General features: G+C 35.0%; 1 protein-coding gene across 2 annotated transcripts; it reads right to left on the bottom strand.

Annotated features, from left to right (window-relative positions):
- Positions 1–14945: 14945 nt before the first annotated feature.
- Positions 14946–22822, bottom strand: MS3_00008735 (uncharacterized protein; the record flags this gene model as incomplete). Of its 2 annotated transcripts, none has more annotated exons than XM_012941796.2 (2): positions 14946–15892; positions 21980–22822. In XM_012941796.2, the coding sequence occupies 2 exons, from the start codon at positions 22820–22822 to the stop codon at positions 15308–15310; spliced, it is 1428 nt and encodes a 475-aa protein (XP_012797250.1). In that variant the 3' UTR covers positions 14946–15307. The 2 variants fall into 2 exon arrangements, with proteins under 2 accessions (XP_012797250.1, XP_051065715.1); XM_051217077.1 differs by lacking the exon at positions 21980–22822 and adding an exon at positions 17009–17517.
- Between the last annotated feature and the right edge of the window lie 3187 nt (positions 22823–26009).

The following is a 26009-nucleotide window of genomic DNA, read 5'->3' as shown; positions in this document are numbered from 1 at the left end:
CTGTTGAACATATATTTTACATTTTCAAATTGTTAATCATTATATGATATTATGGTAAAACGTGTTCTATTGTTAACGTGTAATAAGTGACTTCAAGGACTGTTGCCATGTTTTGGTTTGGCCGCCCTTAACTTTCTACTATACATCTTCAACACTAGTTAGCATTGCGTATCATGGTAATCGGTGTTTAGGCATACGTAACACGTAGCCCAAGGATCTCAGTCGATAACGATTCACAACCTCATCAACTGATTAATCATTATTGCCTAATACCCTATGTCTAACCTCAATTTTACTTACCCAGTGATCTCAGCAGATGCGAGCAATATTTCCAAAACATCTGTGATCAAGTACTAGTAGCTTACCATTAATGACCACAGTTCGCAACCATAAAGTAGAATAGAACAAACTGCTGCGCAGTATAGTCGTCCGTCCCTGTAACCTTTTCATTTACTTATATATGCATATGAAATCTAGGTACAGCAAAGCACTGAAAAATAGGATGCTTCATAAAGCATCATTCCCTAATACCCTGCGTCTAACCTTACTATTACTTACCCGGTGATCCCAGTAGACGCAAGCAATATTTTCAAGGCATTTAGATGGAAAAGTTAAATTAGTTTTAGAATCCAATTTTAAATCTTTATTAATAAAACAAATTTCAATTCGCTGAGAACATTGACAATCATGTCTTTCCCATAATCTACGATAAACTGATACCTCAAGTGATAACAGCGGTCAGTGAATATCGACGGCAAGAATAATGTATTCATGATAATAATCACTAGCATGGTTTAACACGTGAAAACAGTGAAAAGTGGTGACTTAGAGCTTAAACATTACAGGAGATGAAAAGACTGTACAACAAATCAACACATATAGGAAATAATCAGGCATCCAGGCATTCACAGTAAGACTGTTCAAGTTATTTTCTTTCATGAGTAGTAAGTACGTACTTCGGAGTGGTTCCATAACACAAAGAAACAACTTCACACAACACTTTCTACTTTTCCACATTATTACAATCAACGTCGATATGATAACAGTAGTAATGGAATTACGTGTAATATGAAACATGCATCTGAAATCACTCACGGTTCATAGGAGTTAGGAGGGGAAACATAAACTTAACAGATAGTTATTGAGATACATTAGCAAAATAATTATCTTATTGAAGTTACTGGCCACGTCATCAGGTATTCTGTTTAATTAGTTCACGAGTAACAAGTACAGAATAAATTGACGTGAATGATTATAAAGCAGCTATATGGTAAATCAATGATAAATATCCATTGTTTCGTGTATATGTCAATTCAAAGTGCTATTCTCATTATTAAGAATAATTAATACATCAAACAAGTGAAGTTTCATTTCATAGATCAAACCACAATAGGATGAAAACTATGCGGAAATGTTTGTTTTGGAGACAATTCCCCCCAATGTGATCACTTTCTACTGATTCTTAATGTCTCATAGTTTTAATACAGTTCTATTGGAAATTGAAATTCAAAACTGACGAACAATACTGAAGATGTCCGATGAATGCCTGTTTTCATTAAATATTCTCCTTATTCCCAATCTTTGATAACAGACATCTCCTATCTTACAATGTATTTGCAACTATTCAACTGATAATTAGTAATAACAATGTTTTAAGTTGGTGTATATGCTTTAAGTTGTCAACAGGCTTGATAACATGTATAAGTGAATGAATGAATCATTTAATGTATTCAGACGATATTGTTGTTTGATTCTTCGAGTGAAATACTGTATGAGATAAATCGACCACACTTAGGGAATAAATGGTTCAAGAATTCCATATATTATTTTTCAAATATACAAGAATTTTAATCAGACAGGGGTTTTGTGAATATTATAATAATTTAATAGTTGAGTTCATGAGTCAATTGAAGCTAAACCACCATGGAAAACCTGGAAGCATTGGATGGCCGTTTTGTTCCATTGTACAACTCTTCAATAGTGTGCATCCACGATCCCGCCGGGTTCCGGCTAGTGAATAATTCTCTAATTGTTATGGTTGATATAGTAAATTAACTGTAGTCAGATACCATTTCACTTTAGATCCAATCAAGTTAGCAATTTATGTCGTTTAAATTAAGTAATTTTGATCGTTCCGTAATAGATTTTTTTACTTATTGATGCATGGGTGAGAATAGTCAAACTTTTAGATAGTCTGACAGGACTTAGATGAGTTATATAATTCTCCAATCCTTATTATTGATTGTTCATTTTTATTGGATTGTGTCGGGTTTTTGGTGTAAAGATACATTCAGATTCTAGTCAAGTGTTCTTGATCTGAGTTGTGTTGACGTCCTGTAGAATAAACACTGGGAGGGAATCTACTGTAGATATTCGTCTAAGGTAAATTAACGTCCCATACGTGTAAATGTGGAAGCCCAACCGTTATAACATTTATGTTTTCAATCCATATTTTCTTAAATAGGTCGAAACATTTTTACGTTAAGTTTGAAACGAGAACTTATTGAAGATAAACAAAACCTAAATAACCTATTTAGACTTTGATACTTTCAGAAATAACATTTTTTAGGGTTTTAATAGGACAAAATATGGTGAATATACACAGCAGCTAACAAGTTTCACGAATCCAGTATCGTTTGTTATAAACATTTCTAAAATAATCAGAGAGGGGTTTTGTAGATATTAAAGTAATTTAGTAGTTGAATTCATGAGTCGTTTGAAGCTAGACCACCTTTGAAAACCTGGAAACACTGGACGACTGTTTCGTCGTAGTATGGGACTCCTCAACAGTGCGCATACACGATTCCGACTTGCAAGATTCCAACCCACGACTTATCGGTCTTGTGCACGAACGCTTAACCTCTAGATCACTGAACTTCCCTACATCCAACGATCTTAATATCAAACTTCAACCAATCTACGAAATTGAGTGACACATTCACCATTGTCTTCAATGAGTTACTATTTCACAACACACTCAGTTGAACTCCACTAGTCACTATTTCTCACTAGAACTCCAGGAAATACATCTTGGAGACCGTCGAAATAGCTGTCCACTGCTTCTAGGTTTTCCATGATCATCTAGCTTCAATTAACACATTATCTCAACTATTATAATTGTAATGAATCATAAGAATCAAGTTTTACATAACTAATTAAATGGTAATGAAACAAACATACTTAAGTATGAAATCGAATTCATGCACTTGAGATAATCATTCAATAACACTTTAAGTGTATAGATGTGATAATATAAGTTACATTGTATATTCGTAATGATGCTGTTCTTATTTGTGTGTGTGTGTGTCTTTATGTGTAAACAAGGTTGTAAAATATAAAGTACCTAATTGTTTACTAAACATACTCATGTTTAGACTTGGTCAGTATTTACTCATTTTGTCAGTAATTTCTATATTGCTCAAATCATGTAAGTTCATTGACACTCATAAGGAAATATATTCTATTCAGCTATTGTAATATTGTGTCCATTGGTAATACTGTCTATAAGTTGTCTAATTGTTATGTCATCCATAATCACTCATAGAAATAATCATGGTAGATACTTTGAATCAATCTACTATTCATATAATGTCACTATCTAAAGAAGAGATGTCCAATTCACTAGAACATGATATGAAATTACAACCAATGGGTTGAATATAGAGAGTAGTGTTCTTAACATCCAGTCATAGGATTATTTAATAATTCACAAGGAACTGTTGCAATACTATTCGATATACATTGTTAACTTAATTATGCCCAACCCTCCTTTATCCGAGCTTGGGACCGACAGTAGCCCGAGAGGGGCTGCACACGGAGTTAATCTACAACTTTATTAGTTCCTCTATTTTTCAGTTTTCCATTTGATTCACTAAAAGGTCACGTTCATTGGGTATATGTGAAATCAGTCAATTAGTGAGGATTGGTCTTTATCCAGCTTTCTTTTGTTATACTGTGTCATGGAAATAATAAAAGGGATCCAAATCAACTTTCAATGAACCTGATCAGAATCAAAACACAGTATCAATCATTTTAGTTAAATAATGTTAATACACTTGATATTGTCTACTTGAATCTTCCCATTGACGTTTTGCGATTGTAATTGATCTGATTGGCATATGTGCATCCTGTATGGATTGCCTCGATATTGCTTTAAGTCACAATCATTCCAAGCAAAGATGGATAGTGCCTAGCAGTGGGATCCAGGACGCGCTTTGTGTTCTATTTGAAGCGGACGGTCCCAGAGAGAACATCAACTCTGATATGCAAGTGCATTCAGCTGACGAGTTCCAAATAGGACGAAACACGCGTCAAACTGGCTAGCTTCTGGCTTATCATCATGGCTTATAATGATAATACGTTTAAAGTTGTAGATTCAAGGTATTGTGGTTACGGAGAAAAGACATTATATGAGAAAGATCTATTCAGTTTATTGAAAGCATATCATAACTTGAAAAGTTGTCTAATGAAATGTTGAGAGAAAAAAACTTTTTTACTTGTAAGCTTTCATTGTCTTTTCCAGCCGCCTCACCATTTGTGGATGTTTTGAAACTAACTACACTGTCTGGGTCACATGAATGTCTATTTATAAATTCACTTTATTTTTTAAAGCAACTTACATTGACCTCACAAAGTAAGAGACTACCATGGGGAACCGGAAAGCACTGGGCAGCTGTTTCGTCTTAGTATGGGACTCCTCAGTTGTGTGTGTCCACGATCCTGCCCCTCGGGACTATATTATTTCCTTTCATCAAATTTTTGATCATTCAGAAACTTTCCTCCTACTCATACTATGATTTAACCATTCTTCTATGTTTCAACATACTACCTCAGTTGTTAATTAACTGTAAATACAATTCCACAGCTTGTTAAATGATATTGTCTAAAAGAAAGTTTGTTTTAATGGATTGCCTTTCATTCTTTTTCAATGACACCATGGGTTAGTTTTGTTATTACTTCTTTGTTCTAAATAATAGGTGATGCGAGGTAAGCTTTCCTTTTCCTTCATAGAGTACTCTATCTGTTTATTTGAATACACAGTTATATAATATACCCTTGTGATCCAGGGTAATTTTACATTTTACATCTAGACTTTCTAGTGACAACCTAAACAGTACAGCTCAATCCCGTTTAACAGGAGAGCCAGACACCGCCTAGGCCTAACCCGAGTGGTATAGCTTAATCCCGTTTCGCAGGAGGGTCAGACACTACCTAGGCTTAAAATTTGCAGCCCAAATAGTACGATTCAATCCCGTTTCCAGGAGAACCAGGCACCATATAGGTGACAGAGTTGTAATGATGTTGTCAATACCAGTGACGTTTAGGCAGTTATTTTTTTTTTAATTTGTATAATCTATCCAACTTCATCTACAATTATACTTTTGATGCTTCATACCGAATTTTAGTTTCTTAAATTCGACATGGAACAAGTGAGTATTTCCTAAACCTGTTGCTTTGGTCAAAATAATTATCTGAAATCATTTTTCGTCTTGTAACATAAAGGTGATTTAAGAGTCCTATTGAATACGATAATTATCATTGTTCGTATTTCGGATTTCGCTATTACCTAAGTTACTTTCAACCTTAAGTTGCAAATAGATTGGCATTTTACTTATCCAGTCACACTGGTTTTTCTGTGATTGCAGTAAATAAGCGTGTTCTTTAGAAAAATACCGTTCAAGAATATTAACTAATATTCACTTGGTGTTGTTTACTTGTATCTTCCCATTGTTAGTTAGCACTACAATTGATCAGTCACATATTGGCATATGTGCATCCTATGCGGATTGCCTCGATATCGCCTAAAGTCACAAGCTTTATAAGCAAAGATGGATAGTGACTAGCAGTGAAATCTAGTTTGACGCGCATTTCGTCCTATTTGATGCAGGTACATCCAGCTGACGAGTCTCAAATGGGATGAAACGCTCGTCCTGCATTCCACTACTAGCCACTATCCATCTTTGTTTAGTGTCAAATAACGTTAAATATTTACCCTAGTCAATATTTTCTATATTTCATGTTTCAATAAATCTTTTCTTCATTGATAACGTGCTGGAAAAGTCTAATGAACGTTAGATAGAAGAAAGAAAGCTGTTGACAAATTTCAGGATGAAGGAAATCAAGAGATAATGCTCAGTTAAAAAAGAACCCCACTGAATACACTTTGTGATACCAAATAGATTTGAAAGTTATGCAAACATATTTGTTTATTATGCTGAACATCTTCTTTGCTTAATGAACAGCGTGTATGAAAATGTTTAGAAAGTCACTAATTTAAGCCTACAGTTCTTTAATAACTTATTATAAAATCAAGTAATGTCTAATATACAACAGGACTCGCATGATGGTCAAGATTCAATTGACTCATGAATTCAGTTGTTAACTTACTACAATCTCCACTAAAACTCACTCTGATTTTAATCATCATATGCTCTCTGGTGACTGTCACCAAGAGTTATTTCTTGTGGTTCTAGTCAGAAGCTTTGACCAGTGGAGTTCACCTGGGTCTGTTGTGAGATTGTAACTCACTGAAGACAATGGTGGATGTGTCGCTCGATTTCGTTGATTGGTTGAAGTTAGATATTAACACTGTCGGATGCCAGCAACTTCAGTCGTTCAGAGGTTAACTGTTCGTGCGCGTGACTGATAGATCCTGTGTTTGAATCTCGCGAGTCAGAATCGTAGATGAGCACTTCCAAGGAAGAGTTCCACAATAGAACCAAACGGTCGTCCAGTGTTTCCAGGTTTTCCATGGTGGTGTAGGTTCAATTGACTCATGAATTCAATTATTAATTTACTATAATGTCCACCAAACTCTTCTTTGAATACACAAATTAATAATTTACAGAATTGTACAACGAGTAACAAGTGGGTAAGTAAACATTCACAGTTTAATAAAAATCTGTTTTTATCTTACTTTATAACTTTGGAATGAAAGTTAGACAATAATTTATGGATGATCTTTGAGACACGTTAAAGTGACCTTGAGAAGGTTCACGTACTAACTAGGACTACATGAGGATTTTAAAACTGTATGAAGGATAAGGATTGTGATTTATGATTGATGGTTAAGAATAGGCATTAGATTCAGTGTCTTCATCACGAACTGACATCAGCTATAATACCAAACCTTTATTTACCCAAATGGATGAATAAATTTCACGTTAAACTCCAAGACCTATTATCCCAAATCTGATTGGTTTGTCCATTTTCTCAGGAATAGTAACAGTTATGAAGTTTAAGAACTGAATTAATCAATAATTTATCAGACGTTCCAACAATATTCACTGCCTTATCAATAAAAAATGCCTTAATGTTAAGCAATGTCAATTCTACAAAAAAAAGAAAAAAACATTTTATTCACTATGGTTTCTATGTATTGATAGCATATTCTCAGCCATGTGTTGATAATGTTATATCTAGACCTTAGATTCTTAATATACCGTGTACAACTTGTGCACTTGAACGCTAGAACCCTCCAAATCGCAAATGAGAGGAAAGAGGAAAAGTGAAACGAATGCTATTCCAATCAGTGTCAATTATGGTATTGATAGTTTTTAGTAAAAACGAAATCATCAATTATAGTCCTGCAATCCGTATACAGGGGGATTATTAGCATTTGTCCAATAGGGAAGCTCCACGTAAGGGTTCTGGGAAATTCTCCCAAAAGATGACTGGATGGAATGTCTTTGGCTCTTTCTGAGCTTCTCATAGTTTCCTCGAGTTCATCCGTTGGCCGTCCTCACAGATAGAATAAACGTTTACATCTAAAAAACGTTTTCGTCTCAATTTACTTGTGATCTTATCAAACATTTTCTCAAAACTATTTAAGTCTTTTTTATTTATAGTTTGCTTGACACCACTTATACCTAAACAGCATAATGTATATTATGAATGGGTAACATTAAGGAGCTACAAATTTTTATCGTTGTCACTAAATAGATATTATTCAGTTCATTAACAAATACCGTTATAATGTTCAACATATACACCATCGCTTGATGTTGTTTTACCTGTAACTTCCCATTGTTATTTAGCACTACAATTGATCAGTCACATGTTAGCATATATGGATCCTGTGCGGATTGCCTCGATATAGCCTTAAGTCACAAGGCTTTTAAGCAAAGATGGACAGTAGCTAGTAGTGGAATCCAGTTTGACGCGCAGTTCGTCCTACGTGGGGCTCGTCAGCTGGATGTACCTGCATCTCAGAGTTGATGTCCACTCCAGGACTCGAAGTCAAAAACGCGATGGCGTTTGAATCTAGTATCGGAGTGAACATCCACTCTGTGATGCAGGCACATCCATCTGACAAGTCCCAAATAGGACGAATTGCGTATCCTGGATTCCATCGCTTCCTATTATCCATATGTACACCATCAGTTTACATTTTTCAGAGTGTTCTACTTTGACTTATAGTAAGTTTATTACATGTCTATACATTTATAAAGATGTTTCACTGTATGGATTTTCTGTAATGGTTTATTGAACGGATGTGGTATTATGATTACTTATAGTCTGTCATAAATCATTGAAAGTTTAATTTGTTTAAGTTTAATTACCTTAACTTAATTAGATATTTTACTTAACAGTTGAGACACTGAATCATACATTGATCAACTGATGCCACAGTCGAGAATAGACTACGAGTTTTTGATCGCCTAGATCAGCTGCTACCTGGAAAACATCAGTACAATGTTCTGAGTTTTCTTCGTTAAACTTTTGAAATGAAGACAAATGACCATTTCGTGTCTACTGAAAATTTAATTGTAGCACCTTGCATTGATGAAGCTTAGGTTAACAAACTTATATGAAAGTAGGATCATAGGAGTGATCTGCATGGAATCCTATGCAAGAACCACTAATTATAGTAGGTTGTTGTTGATGATAATATCTGACCAACAGATCCGAAGTATTTTGCATAGACAACTTCACAATGAATGATTTGTATCATCATAACATAATTGATTTTACAAAATTACTATGTGATATTTGTTCTTTTTTTTTAGTTTATTGTTATATAACTGGTTAAGGAGTTGCATTCTAGATACGGAAAATCTTCGTGAAGTATTCTATCCAAGTGAATATGATGATGCATAAATTGTAATATAATTTTGATGTAATTGCATAAATCAAGTAAATCAAGTACATTATAACTATGAACAAGTTCTAAATCTAAATAGTAGTTTCTATTGTCTTATGATGAAAGGATTACGTAAAGAAACCTTAATTATCATTATTGACATTACCGTATGGTATCAATGAGGTCAAAGAAGTGATATTTGACAACACTGTACTCAGAAAGAGGTTCTTGTGAATATTATAATAATTTTAATAGTTGAAATCATGAGTTAATTAAAGGTAGACCATCATGGAAAACCTGGAAGCACTGAACGGTCGTTTTATCCCAATGTGAGACTCTTTAGCAGCACGCATGTATGATATCGCTCAAGGGATTCAGTGCTTACAGATTTATTCGTTTCAATGAAAAATTCTAGAGTTTAAGCGGTTTCGTATGAGACTGAATGTTCTGAGAACGAATCCTGCGCATGAGATTATGGATGTACGCTATTGAGGAGTCTCATATTAGAATGAAACGGTCATTCAATACTTCCAAGTTTTTAATGATGATGTAACCATCAATCGATTCATAGCTTGAATTAAAATGATTAACATTTTCTTATCAAATAGAATTCTTACATATTTAGAGAGGGATTTTGTGGAGATCGTAGTAATTTAATTATTGAATTCATGAGTTAATTGAATCTAGTCCACTATGGAAAGCCTGGAAGCACTGGAGGACCATTTCATCCTATTGTGGGACTCTTCAGCATTGCGCATCCACGATTCCAACTCACGAGATTGCAACCCAGAAGCTATCGGTATTGCGTGCGAATTCTCAACCTCTAGAACACTGAACTTGCCGACATCCAACGATGACAATGTCTAACTTCAACTAATAGACGAAATCAAGCCACACGTCCACTAGAGTCTTCAGTGGGTTACTATTTCACGACGGACCCAGTTGAACTCCACTGGTCACTGTTTTTCACTAAAACTCTATAAAACACCTCTTGAGACCGACAGGTGTTGGGTTCGAATCTTGCAGGGCGGTATCGTAGATGCACACTGCTGAGGAGTCTCGGATTGGAATAAAACGGCCGTCAAGTGCTTCCAGGTTTTCCATGATGATCTACCTTGAATTGACTCATAATCTCAACTATTAAAACACTGTATTCATTTAGTACTTACCTACTCATGCGTAATATACTTTAATATAGGACACCAGTGTGCCTGATGAAAACTACCGGAACATTTACATATTCATTCATACATTGATTATCTAATAGTTCAATGCTTTAAATATGTAGAAAGATTTTGATTAAAGTAAAAAGAATTTATACATCATACGATTCTGCAAAATGTCACTAAAAATCATACTGTGGTGTGCTACTGATGTCGAGAGATGTAGGTAGTATGTATTATCAATAGAAAGTGAAATGCTTAGAGGTAGAAGGTTGAGAAAATCCAGGAAAAGAGAACGAAAACAAAGGATGATTAGTGTGGAAACGGAAGAACAATGAGGTCTGAGACGACTGACTAATATTTTGCAAACGGAGTATTCACTCTATGATACTCGGATTTTACTAAGAGATTCTGTAAATTTGTATTCAGATACATTCGATCGTCCCCTACTTGTGTTCTTCTTAATGTGGACTCTAAATATATTCATATCATCAGTATTATCGCTATTGACTTTTGAAAGTTACGTAATTTCAAGGAGTACCGAAGTAATCTGTAATTTACTATCGAAAATAAATTTTCATAGACCAATACATTAAATGTACTATAAGACGGTCAGTGTATAGGTAATCAACTTGGACGGTGACAATACTTAAATTTCCATAGTTTCTGTCCATTGCAATACAAGAGAGGTCTGGTTAAGTGCCTCTTTAAGAGGACTCGAAGAATATGTACCTCTGACATGGTGGAAAAAGATGAAAAGTTACTGACTGACACATTAATAGCAAATGGTTATCCACTAAAGTTTACTAATATGTGCAAAAGTCAGTTAATGCCAAGACCTCTTGTTTATTCAGTTCCATATAGAGATGAATCCAACAGTATAGTTTTAAGACAGAGATTGAAAGCAGCCATCGAGAATACCTATTATGCTGCTCAATTGGTTGTGATTGAGGAGTCTAAGCCCATGATTCTTAATAGACCCAGAGAATGCACTAATGATTAGATCACATCCCATTGTATTTACCAATTTACATGTTTGTGTGGATATACATACATAGGGAGGGGTAATCGAACAATGCAACCAAGGGTCATTGAACATGTGCCTAGATGGCTTCAAAACTAATTAGTGTCAAATGATCCAATCAACATAGGTGGTAGAAAACCATGTTCACCAACAGCGAAACATAACTGAAACGGGGCACAAAATTGACATTAATACAGCTTTTAGAACGTTGTATAGAAATTGTCAAGGACGAATTCTTAAGTTGATTGAAGCCTTGGCTATTCGTAAATTTAGACCCCAGTTACGTGTATGAAAACAATTTGTCATAATCCTGGTAATCCTTAAGTCATTCGATGACCTAGGATAACGCGACAATTTCTTATTCTTTCTATACAATGTAGAATGTTTCTCTTACCTTTTTTACCTTGACTTTTATTAATCTGCATATAAAATAGCCTGACAAGTATATGTGTGTGATCAGATTGTTCGAAATGTATAGCACAAATACATCACATTTTCATCAGATCAACTCCGTCTTCTCATTGTTCTATCGAGGCATTAAATGTGACAATACTTCTGATTTAAGGTAATATCAAGGCAATTCGTACGTAATACACATATGCCAATCAGAGACTGACCAATAACAGTCTCAAAATATCAATGGGGAGATTCAAACAAACTGTATTTGATAAGAAAGTGATAAAGTGATGTAGAAAACTCCTCGAAAAGAAGCCAAAAATAACTTTGAAAACATTGCAAAGCACCTTATCCAATCAGTATACACTAGAAGTTGTGCCAGAAACATCTAGAAAGTAAAAAGTCACATTTCAAGTTTCTCATTGGTTGATTACTTATATTGCTATTATGTTTAGTAGCGTCCCGGGATTTTCCATCGGGAGTCAGTAACTAAGTGGATAACGCAATGGATTTTGAAACGTACAACACTTGGTTCGAGTACTGGAATGACCATCAACTCTGAGATGCAGGCACATCCAGCTGACGAGTCCCACATAGGACAAAACGCGCATGATTGGCCGCGTAGAATGTCCTGCTAATTACTTTCGTCAACCTATTTTCCAGAGTATCACTAGCCACATCCTCGTTAAATTGTAGTTTCATGTATAAAGGTTTCTTACGAACAGTCGAAATCGCCGACTTCTTTATTATGTCATACATGTACTTTTTAATGAAAGCACTGGGATAGCCGATCTCGGTCAGTGAGTTATTGATAACTTTCAGCTCCTGACTTAAAGTATCTACTGTACAGATCTTTTTAGCTCTGCTAGTGAGACATCTAACCAAATTTCTCTTGTAGCGGATAGGTGTGAAACTATAGAAGTGAGTATATTGGCAGGCAAAGGGGCTTTTTCTATACACGCTTCTACTTAACGTGCCATCACTTCATCTGCTTAGTGTGACGTCAAGGAAGTTCAGTTTTTTGTCATAAACGCTTTCATCAGTGAAACTGATCACCGGGTCAATACTGTTGAATTGTTCTAAGAGTTTTTCCTTACTGGCGTTTTGATCTACGATAATGAAAGTGTCGTCAATGTAGCGGCAATATAAATCAAGCTTCTTAATAATCTCATTAAGAAGTCCATTTTCTAACTTTTCTGGGAAGAGATCAGCTAAAATCGGGCCTGGAGGTGAGCTTATGGCTATCTCATCTAATTGTTTATAATAAGTATTGTTGAAGACAAAATGGACACTCAGGGTGCATCTTAAGAGCATTTCCTTCAGACTATCCTCAAGCAAACCAATGTTGATTTGTTTTTCTGATATTTGCTTGCATATAAGCTCAATAGTCTCGATAAGTGGTATGTCAGTAAACAAAGATACTACATCCACTGAGATCATCTTTTTCATACTAACATTCATATTTTCCACTTTGGAGGTGAAGTCGAAGACTATTTCTAATAGCTGATTTGTGCAAAGGCTCTAAGATCCGCACTAGCCACTTTGCAATTTATGATAAGGAAAATTGTACATATCTAGAACTGGGCGTAGAAAAAGACCTGGTTTATGAACTTTAGACAGACCGTACAGTCGCGGTGTAAATGATCCAGTCGGCTTAATTGAATCATGATTCTCAGTCGTAATTGTTCCCTTTTTCTTTAAATCCTTAAGGGAATTAGCCAATTTTTTTCTACTTTATTATTGATGTCATAATTACTAGTAAGTTTCTGAAATTTGCTAGGATCACTAAGAATTGTTACCATTTTTTCGATATAATCCTTTTTGTTCATCTGAACTATACCTCCTCCTTTATCTGGTTTGCTTATGATAAGCGTTTCATCTTTTCTTAGTTTCGTTAAAGAGTTTCAGTGCTGCTTGGTTCGTAGTTGATTTGTGGTACCCTTACTATTCTTGTATTGTTGGTAGCTATCAAATAACGTGGTCTTAAACCGAACAAGATCCTCCAATGAGATAGGAATCAAGTCAGTTGTTTATGAAAACAAATTCTCTAATTGTACATCAGTATCTAATTGGTTGATTCTGTGCCTAGTATCAAAGAATATAGGCCCCAAAGATAAAGCTTCTAGCTGTAGTTCAATATTTGAAAAATTATGTACGTACCGTTTCGGGTCGAAAGGAATTTATTTTCACAACAATCCAATATTTGGAAGCACTGGACCCTGCTATCAATATTACGGATGCTCCCTACTGATGAGTCCCATATTAGGACAAAATACCTGTCCAGTGATTCCAGGGTTTCCATAGTGGTCTAGCTTTAATCGACTCATCAAATCCAACTATTATACTAAATTGAATTTGTTAATATTGACAATTCAACACGTCTGGTAAGATACTGAACTTTGTCATTTGAATTGATTTGTCATATACTTTAGTAGAAAAAACTACCAATTATAAACGGTTGAACATTATCATTGATCATTATTGTTTGATTGTTTGCTTTTATTCATTGACTCTTCCATATTACTAACATCTTTAACCCCGTTCTTTAAACTTGTCTTCAACAGATAAATATTAATCAATCTAAACTATTATGTGAAATATGTTCCCATTTGTTTCTAACTAAACTGCATTGATTATTACCAGGAGGGCTTTTGTGGAAATTGTAGTAATTTCAACAGTTGAGATCATGAGTCAATTGAAGCTAGACCACCATGGAAAACCTGGAAGCACATTTTCGTGGATTAGTTAAAGTTAGACATTAACACCGTTGGGTGACGGCTCAGCGGTCTAGTTGGTTAAGTGCCTGGCGCTAGATTGATAGGTCCTGGGTTCGAATCCCGCGAAGCGGGGTCGTGGATGCGCTCCGCTAATGAGTCCCACGATAGGAAGAAGCAGTTGTCCAGTGCTTCCATGATTTCAATGGTGGTCTAGCTTCAATTGACTCATGATCTCAACTGTTCATTGATTATGTTATGCAATAACATATTTTGGTTGCAAGTTTGAGCCGTTTGTAGCTGACGAGAATCCTTGAAATATTATGAATTCGATTTATTTTGCAAATATTGATCTAATCGCTGTATTTACATTTCACATGACCACTTTTTACAGCTTGTGACCTTGTGCCATTATCAATATATATAACGTAATGATACGGCCAATTAGAAAATAGTGAATTAGCGACTGGACGAATAACGCATTAACCCGTAAGAGCAGTCTAGAGTCCATATCGGTCCCTTTTCCTGACTAGCCTTGCATGCCTGTTTAGTCTAGAACACGAATCTTAGCCTCCGTGATGTGAATCATGTATTTCGAATATACTGAATTTATATACAAACCAAACAGATCACATCATGTCATAAAATAGAAAATAACATTTATACAAGTTCTATCCAAAAGTAGCTGTGAATGTGGGAGACTGTAATTATTAGACTGGTCATAATTCAAGAACGGTAAATCTTATAATAATAGTTCATAGGTCAAACTAAAGCTTATAACAAGATAAACACGAATAGGCATACTTTAGTCCCTTAGCAATTATACAGTAAAAATCTATGTATATTATTAGTCCAGAAACAGTTACCAACAGTTACCATTCATTATTCTCATCGGGATATAACACCACTGAATTCATTGTCTTCTTTATCACTTGAGGTGATTATCTATGTTATTATTCGTCTTGATAACTGTTGTATTATCCAAGATTTTCATGTTTAAATATTGAGTAGTGGTAGATGAATACTCTTCGTCCAGAATATGCTTCTTTACATTTTCCATTTGACTAGTATTTTTCATGATATTATTATTACTACTGTTATAGTTATAAGTAGCTGCTTTAGAATAAGGAAAATATCTAGGTTCATTATGAAATTGAAGATGCTGACTACAATGATGTTGATTATGTTGACTGTTATATAGACTACTTTGTGTAGAATAATGTTTATCACAGTGTTTGAATGTAGGTTGTGTAGTGCTGTGCATATTTAAACAAGGACATAGATTGATGAATATTTCAGATAGTCCACGTCGAAATGTTCGACTCATCCATACATAAACTATTGGATTATAACATGTAGCTGACCATGCACTTAATTGACATAATAACCAACCATAGATAATTGTATCTTTTTCAAATGCATCAGGTTTATTGATTGTAATCAGATAAATTATATGTCTTGGTAATTGGGAAACGGCATATAGAGAAGCTACGATAATTACCATTATGATAAGCTGTCAAACAAACAAACAAAAAATGCGAAAAAATTATTGACTTTTCATTTACATATAACAGTAACTCAAAAGTATAAATGATTCGTTAAATTTTAATAAAAAAGCGATTATAACTATGGTTCTGAACTACTGACTAGTATTATATTATGTACTATGTGTGGTGTTCCAGTCAGATTGATTTGTAAAGCCTTCCCTGGGGAGGCCCATGTAGGTTCTTTTATAATGAATCCAGTGTTTTCAAGGCTCACAAACTGTTGGGAAGGGGGATGGAGTAATGCATATACGCTCTCCGCCCTACCATCCCCAATCGAATAGACAGATAGAGTGTTTTGTCGATACTTTTAAAAGAGCATTACTGAAAAGAGGATATAGGGGGATAACTAGACATGAAATCACAAAACTTTTAACAGCTTACAGAACTACCCCGAACCCTATTGTCCCAAGTGGGAATTCCCCCTTCTGGAATCATCTTTGAAAGACGTATTCAGAGTATTTTCAACACTATGTTGCCACATAAAATAATGGATGGGCATAGACGAAGTTCGGATATCCGAAATTTTAATGTGGCCTATAAAGTGTTCGAGAAGTCATATCTCAAACAGAATCTATGGGAACCAGGAACAATTGTACAAGGATTGTGAAGAGTCTTATATAAGGTCCGAACAGCTATTGGGACATGTATCAGACACACAAAATAAATCCACAACGATAAAAGAATGATGCACACCGTAGATAAACCGGTGAATCTCCCATTAGAGTTAATCACAGATACATGAACGACACATACATCCAAGAATGCCTGAAAGAACAAAAAATTGAAGACTTGGACAAGAAAGTCAACAAAAAATAAAACACCACCGCAAACCAATTGTCAGATTGCAAGTAGCACCAAGAAGAAAATCTTATTTCGAGGAGGTGTTGGGACGGCTTTCAAGTAGTACGATGGAGCCTCCAGAGACCCTAAAATAGCAGAAGAGTTCCCAGTCAATTAGGACTTGATGGGATTTTCTAGAATATCAACGTCGCATGCTACGATTGAACTTGCCTCCTTGCGGATTATTGGAATCATAATGATGTTATAGCTAACATTAATATCTGTACATTTTTTATTCTTACCCAACTATCAATTCCTCTGCCTTCTGTTTTCTGATTTGCGACTGTAGGGTTTTATACGTTCAAGTGCAGTTAGTTGTATATCGTAGTCTACGTTAATCAAGTAGAGGGCGTAACACAAACCCACTGCGTGAATGTAATTTCACGGGGAACAGTGGCCTCGCTGGTCTTTGCGCGTACCTCGGTATTGTAAAAAGAGCAAGTAAATGATTTTTTAAAGTTTTTACTTACCCTGGATAAGTATAGTCTGTATACATACTAGGCAACACATAGAATTTAATCCGAGTATTCCTCGGCAGACATAAAGGTATACCTACCTGTGACATGCAATGATGTTAATGCCTAACTGCGATACGCACTGCTGAGTAGTCTCATACTAGAACGAAACTGCCGTCTAGTGCTTCCAGGTTTTTCATGCTGATCTAGGTTAAATTGATTCATGAATTCAGCTGTTAAATTATCGAAATCTCCACAAAACCCCCTTCTAATAGTTTAAATGTGATATTTTTTTTAAAAACCGCGTATTACCTTCAACCACAAAAATGTATCAAATTACAAATGACATGCCAACTGTTGAATAACATACAATTAAAACAAATCAAAGCTGCATACTGTATGTAAAACGTAATCAATAAACGAACCTATCAATGAAAATATTAAAAGCCCACCCACCATATTAACTTAATTTGACCTTGTATTTGACCATGCCTTGTTTATTCATCAGTCACATTAGTTAATATTTGTCACAAACAATGTTAAGTTTTACCTGCATCTCATAGTTGATGTTCACTTTGGGACTCGAACCCAGTACCATTCGCTTCAAACGCCATCGCGTTATCCACTCAGCTACTGAGTTCTGATAGCCACTTACTTGTGCAATGGGGTGAATTTAAGTTCACTTGGTATTGTTTGGCTTGTATCTTCCCATTGAGGTTTAAGACTGCAATTGATCAGTCTGTTATTGGCATGTGTGCATACTGTGCGTATGCCTCGATATTGTCTGTATTCACAAGCTTTTTGTAAGCAATGATGGATATTTTTAATTCATTTTTCCTATGCCCTGGTTACTGCTGTTTGATATGTTATTTATGTCTCTTTTTTTCCTTGTTTAATAAACTGTATTAATTGTTCATTTTGTATACTAACAGTGTTAAGAGGGATAGTAACTAGTAGTGGAATTCAGGACGCGCCTTTCACCCTATTTTGGGACTCGTCAGCTGGATATACCTGAATCTGAGTTGATGTTCAATGTGGGACTCGAACTCAGTAACGTTCGCTTCAAACGCCATCGCGTTATCCATTTAGCTACTGAGTCCTGATAGCCACTTGCTTGTGCAATAGGGGACTGATCAATTTCAGTCCTAAACATCAATGGAAAGATTCAAACAAACAATACCAAGTGTTAATTTGTGTTTTAGAAAAATAGATAAAGTTTAACAAGTCAAATAAATTACTTGTTCTGACTTTCGTTAATCTAAAACTCTGTGCTCAACAATCTAAGAAGTAGTGTAGAATTACATCTGTAAGAAATTACTTCCTACATTGTATACTATACAATGCATTAGTGATTGATAAAATATTCGGTGAGACTATAATTTATGGACGTACCTTTGAGCAACGCTAGGCTGACCTTGAAAGTTTCCACCTGATAACTAGGACCAAATGTGTATTAACATTATTTCTTAGATATATGTGTATCAAGCTCGGACGTTTTCAATAAAAACAAACGTCCGCCTTTGATTCTACTGTTGAATATAGTTTAAATTCTTATAAGCTTTATACTAAAGACCAATAACGAGTCTGTCATCAGTAACAATCGTAGATATACCGCTTAAGTTCGCGGACTAGTTAAAGTTAAACATCAACAACAGTGGATGCCGGCTCAGTGGTCTAGTGGTTAAGCGCTCGCGCGCGAGACTGATGGGTCATGTGTTCGAGTCTTGCGGTACGGGATCGTAGATGAGCACCGCTGAGGAGTTTTATAACAGGACGAAATGGCTGTCCAGTGCTTACAGGTTTTTCATGGTGGTCTAGTTTTAATTGACTCATGATTCCAACTAATTGAAATGAAACAATTAGTACATCAATTTATCACAGTTTAAACGACGAATTAATCTTTGCTAGATCAACATTAAAAACCAGGACACATTGGACATCTGTTTTGTCCTACAATGGAACTTTTCAGCACTGCGCATCCACGACTCACCATATGGAAAATAAAGTAAGATCTACAGTCTCACACTCAATTGATCTCAGTATGGTTTTAAATGAACTATACTGAGTATCAATATTTTATTAAGGTATATTTCAAAATAATGAGCTGTCTACTGAATGATTTTGGCAACACAGTCGGCCATCATTTTGTTTTTAGTTAATGAAGTAAGTAATTGACAGGATATATTCAGGTCTCATATAATGCACAATTTTTTTGTTGAATCACTTAAAAATGATTATAAAGAGTTATAACAAACATACTTCCTAGACACTGGATGCGAATCACTTATTCTGTAGTGTTAATTCCTAGTGCCAGGATAAACGAATCATTTTTAGCAATTTATCAGGCTAGTAATTTTGTCTGATTAAAAGTTCTCCAAATGGCGAATTCAGTATTTCATGGGACTAAAAAAGCGAAGCTACTTGCCTAGAATAAGTATATTTAACTGTACATACTTTGGTCAGGTATCTATTTTAAACGGAGAGACCAAAAGAGCAAGTAAAAAATGATGCGGTTAAAAATGTCTCACATTCTAAAGGACTACCATCAAATGGCAATCATTTAAATGGTGGATACTGATAAAGGTGAGAATCGAAGAGGGGAAATATGCTCGATTTACCCTCTGTTGTGAAAGACCTTCCTTCAACGAATAACATGGTAGATATGTAGCATAGAAGCTTTAGCCAACTTATTGATATCGCCCATCCAAGTGTATGGAGATATACTAAATGCTCTGGAAAACGAATAGACTAAACGGACTTAAAATCAGACAGTCTGTTGCAAGCATCCAGCAACAACTTTTAAAAAGAACGTATAAGTAGGTAGCGTTACGTATCAAAATGGTCATAGAAGACTATGAAAACAGATTGATGTAAGACTATCTGCGAGGAATAGAAAACAATTTTAATTTACAAATCTGAATATTTTAAACGGTATTACGGAACTTTTATGATGTATGTAACATTTAAATCAATATTAAATTGATGTCAACCTATTTTGATACTCTCTTTCCATGTGTTATACACAGTCAGTTAATATATTACCGGGATTATTTGATTGTAGTATTAAATCGCCCTTTTAGGCTGAAGGGTTAACATAGTGTCGGTGTGTCAGGTTCCGAACTTTAAATGTCTATGTTGCTAACTAACTTACTTACTCCTTTTACCCCTCTTAGTTTATCCAAGAATATAAAGAGTAATACACAACTTGAATGATTGAAATAAGATGACGTAATGACCGAGGAGTAAGAAACATAATAAAATTAATATGAGAAGAGGGTTTGTGGATATTATAGTTATTTCAACAGTTAAGATCATAAGTGAACTGAAGCTAGACTACTATGAAAAACCTGCAAGTACTGGACAACCATTTCGTTCTATTTCAGGACTCCTCAGCAACGCCCATTCACGATCGTGCCACCTCACGGGATTCGAACACAGGACCTATTAGTCTCGCGCGTGAACGCCTAACCACTAGACCACTGAACTTGCCGACATACAACAGTGTTCACGTTTATTATTTATTATTATTATTAATGGCTTTATCCAATATTATATTTTGTTACAATATAGAAATTCTCAGCACAGGGTATTTCAACAAGTTTCTTACACAAAAAACAGAAACAACGACAAAAAAGGAAAAGAAGGTTTTAAAAAATCTGAAGAACCGTACAACTTTTCAAATTAGAGACATGTTAAGAATACAGGTTATCGACTAGGTTAACTCTAACAACCTGTTCATCACAGAGTATATTTGCTAGGTAAGGTATTATAGAACTTTTATACTTTTGCTTTCATGCATGGATTTTAATGTAATTACGTCTCGTTCTACCAGAAGTTATACAAGGAGAAAGATAAGAGTGAAGGGGATGGTGAAATAACACTTGCCAGGAGTTTGCATGACTTTAGATGTCTATCCACAAACATATTAATTATGACCTCGAAAGATTCACCATACACCTTGCTAACTGCCTTCAGCACCCTCCGCAATACAGCAGTTTTTTCTCAAAAGTCCGGGAAAGAATAATGGAGAACAGTAAAGAATAATAGGTAATATGCAAGAATTGACAAATTGTAAGAGTAAATGACGAGTAATCCCAAGAGCATGCAATCTCTTTATGTAGTAAGTCAGATGGAAAACCTTCTTCGATAACAATAAAACGTGAGAAGACCATGAGAGATCAGAGGAAAAGGTAACACCAAGATAATTGACCTTCGAGACTTCAATCAATCCACGAAATGAAGCGACACATCCATCATTGTCATTAGTGAGTTAATATCTCACAACAGACCCAGTTGAACTCTATTTGTCACTGCTTCTCAGTACAACTTCAGGAAATACTACTCAAATCCAGTTAGTATTAAGTATATGTTATCGTGAATACGCTTTGCTGAATAGTCCCACAATAGAATGAAACAGTTGTGCAGTGCTACCAAATTTTCCATGATGATCTAACCTTAATTAATTCACGATCTCAACTATTAATAAGATCACTTGGTATTGTTTGGCTTGTATCTTCCCATTGAGGTTTAAGACTGCAATTGATCAGTCTATTATTGGCATATGTGCATACTGTGCGTATGCCTTGATATTACCTTAATTCACAAGCTATTTGTAAGCAATGATAGATAGTGGCTAGGAATGAAATCCAGGACGCGTGTTTCATCCTATTTGGGACTCGTCAGCTGGATGCACCTGCATCTCAGAGATTTACGAAAATCTCTTTTTCACTAAAAGATTTTCTCTTTTTATACACTCACCTTTTTACTTATTCGACTTCTTTCCATTTGATAAATATTACATTCACTTGGTATAGTTGATATCCATAACTGATATAAAATAGCTGAATATGTAATAATAATTACTAATAATGGTAAAATATATTGTAATAATATAATTAACCAATTATAAATTAATTCTAATGAAATATCATTAGAATCATTCAATGGATTATGATTGAATAACAATATATCATTAGAATTCGATTGATTCCAATCATATTTTGACCATATCTCTTGACAATATGTTAAACCATCTTCAGTAATAATAAGTTGACATACAATAAAACTAGGTATTGAGATAATCATAGCAAAACACCATATAAATAATAATATTAATTTTGCATTAGTGATAGATAGTTTATGTTTACGCCATATAGGATAACGTATAGCAGTGAATCTATCAATAGAGATAATAATATGAGTGAAAGCGCATAGAAATACTACAACACTTTGTAAATAATTAATGAGACGACATAGAAACTGACCAAATGGCCAATAAATCAATAAAAAGTCTGCAATTAATGTCAATGGTGCACATATAATTATATGTAATAAATCTGATATACTAAGATTCATTAAAAATATATAAGTAACTGAATGTTTTATCAATTTCATATCCATTATTGATGATGTTAATGTATTACATTTATTACAATATTGTATTATTGATTGAGTCTTTCTATGAGATTGTTGCGATGGTGAATATTTTCTATTTAATACACATAATACAAGACTATTACCTAATGTAGAAATGAATACTAATAGACTAACAATAATAGCGATAATGATTCGACCAATTAATGGAATTTCTGGCGGTTTCATTTAATAATCAAGGAGAAGAAGAAGAAGAAGAAAATCATAGAGAAAATAAAGGATGATCTGGTCAATCATGTTATTGAAATAAATAATAAATTAAAAGTTCCATGTTATATCCATTAAATTATAATAACTAACCAATCAGAGAACAGGAAATAACTGATGACTTTTAACCAATCAAAATTTTATTGTTTTTTTTCTCAACATAAAAATAATCTCATTGGTTAAGATCATGAGTCAATTGAAGCTAGACCATCATGGAAAACCTGGAAGCACTGCACGGCTGTTTCGTCCCATTGTGGGACTCCTCAGCAGTGCGCATCCATGACTTCGCTCCCTGTGAGATTCAAAACCAGGACCTACTGGTTTCGCGCGCGAGCACTTAACCACTAGACCACTGAACCGGCATCCAACGGTGTTCATGTCTGACTTCAATCAATTCATGAAATTGAGCATCACATTCACCATTGTCAATAGTCAGTTACTATCTCACAGCAAAAATAATCAACTGTTTATGTAATTTATGCTCTTCAATAAGTATATAGAACTATTTTACAAATATACGAAATTTTTTATTAAAGTCCCTGTAAATCATGTGCACACTAGTGAATAGTTTCGTGAAAGAATTATTGGAGTTCTGATAAGAAATCGCAATCAGTGGAGTTAATCCGTGTCGAATAGAGATAAGTAACTAATTCAGTACAATGGAAGATGGTCGCGAAATTTCGTGGATTCGTTGAAGTTAGACATGAACACCATTCTATGCCGGTCGGTTCAGGGGTCTAGAAGTTAAACATGCGCGTGTGACAATGAAGGCCCTGGATTCGGATCTCGCAAGGCAGCAGGATCGACGATGCTCACTGATGAAGAGTCCCATACTAGGACGAACTGGCCGCTTAGTGTTTTCAGGTTTTCAATGGTGGTCTAACATTAATCAGTTCATGATCTCAATCTAAAACATATTTCAGTAATAGGGCTTGGGCAAATAAATGAAATATTGGATAACTGCTAACTGTTAGTCATAGAGTTAAACTCAAATCGAACTCCAGAGTTATTTCAAGATCAGAAGGTCGTGAAGATTACATTTAGTGGTATATATTGGTAATCTTTTTTCCTTTTAACTAGAAAAGTCTTGATCTTGTCAAAGTTCTTTGATAATTAGTGAAAGCCTGTCGAGAATACCTTTTTTGGTGTCGCTGTCAACCGGGAAGGAGGATTGAGGGGCTCTTCTGTGGATGCCGTTGCGGACCCGGAAATGAGGTGCTAGTTGCAGTGGTCTGAAGAGAGGAGGTGACATCGAAGTGAGTGTTCTGGCAGAGTGGTGTTGGCTTTAGCTGGTGTTGTCGACGGATAGGAGCAGTGAGGAGTGGGGTTTCTAGAGGGACATCGGATGTAGATGGCTCCTCGGGTCGCTGAAACGCAGACAATGAACGTCTCGGTCGCCGGGTAGATGTCGGATTTTGATGGCTCAACAGGTCGATGGAGATATGAATGTCAACGCGCCGCGGACTCGAGAATTTAACGGAGAGCGTGATGCAGACTGTAGAAAGGAAGAAAGTGGCACGGCTACTAAAACCACTGGAAGAACAGCTGCTTTAAATGGGGAACGTGTGTGGTATATGCTACTGATGTCAGCAGATATAAATATAATATATCATTAATCGAAAGCGAAATACCTAAAGGCAGACTGTTAAGAAGATCGAAGAAAAGAGAACGCGAACAAAGAATGATTGGTTTAGAAACGAAAGAATAATGAGGCCTGAGACGATTGATTGACATTTTGCAAATGAAGCATTTACTGTATGATTCCCAGATTTTACTAAGATCTTCCATAATTCTGTATTCCATTACATTCGATTGTCCTCACTTGTGTTCTCATTCACCACAATACAACAAATATTAAATTTGTAAATCATATTCACTTAATGAAAAAAATATCCATCCATTAAAACATCGTAAACCGTAAACTTGAAAATTTAACATTGGTAAAGATACTAATGAATGTTTACACTTTAACGAGGTCCATCCATAAATCATTCGAGTTTAACAGTCCATCTAACGGAATCTCTAATGATGAAACACATTTTGTGATCTATAACTGAATCAGTGTCAATCTTCTTACAAATTTTTGTTTTATATTTATGACATAAATTTCTTCTTATCAAGTCAGTCCATAACACATTCTTTCCAGTTGTTTTCAGTCGCTATTCATTCTTCTAATGTCAGATTCCCCATTACTCAACTCATTGTGTTCTTTGGTATCCTTCTCTCCCATCTTTCTTCAGTACTACAAGTTAGCGCTTGGTTCGTGATACAGTTTGATGATTTTCTCAATGTATATCTTATCCACTTTCATGATCCTTTCCTAATTTCCTCATCAGTTGGAATCTAGTTTATTTTCATACATAACATAAGTCTTAACTAAAAACTTACCTTATTCCTTTAATATTAACAACATTGAATCAAAGACCATTTATACAAAGTTGATAAGGATACAAAATATATGATGGATCATCATTATATTGAGAGTTAGACAAGATCACTAAATGTGTAATTGTTACAATATCACTCAACCATAGATGAATAATTATAAGCTTCTATCTAGAAATTGTAATGGCACTTCTATAAAATAGTTGGTACATACAATGAAGGAAGAAATTTATTGTGTTCCACTGTGTGAATCATTAATTGGAAATTAACTATCAACTGCATGATTTCATCATTGAACGTTTAATAAAGAATACTTTTAATAAAAGTGTTTATAGGAAATATATCATTCCTTTAAGTAAAGACATATAGGTGTCTAACTCCTAATCTCGCTAGGCGAGATCGTGGATGCGCACTGTCAAGGCGGAGTCCATATAATAGGACAAAACGACTTTCCAGTGCTTCCAGGTTTTCCATGGTGGTCTAGCTTCAATTGACTCATAATTTCAACTATTAGAATTAACAAAATATCTACGAAACCCCTTCACATATATTAAGGTTCATTCATCTCATTAGCAATCTGATCAAATAATGAGATCCAGTAGAAGATACTAACATATTTATCCTATAGACTCATACATAAAAATTTTCAACTAAGTAACCTTCTCAAACTAAATCTACTGTTTAAAAGAAGTCACTGTTTTCAAAACGTCAGTTTAAGGGAGATATTACTAGGAATACACTCAAAAGCTGTCTGGAAAGATAT

The sequence above is a fragment of the Schistosoma haematobium genome, chromosome 6 (genome assembly GCF_000699445.3).
Source record: "Schistosoma haematobium chromosome 6, whole genome shotgun sequence".
Taxonomy (NCBI): Eukaryota; Metazoa; Platyhelminthes; class Trematoda; order Strigeidida; family Schistosomatidae; genus Schistosoma; species Schistosoma haematobium.
Note: the sequence above shows the minus strand (reverse complement) of the source record. Positions and strands in the feature narration are given on the sequence as shown.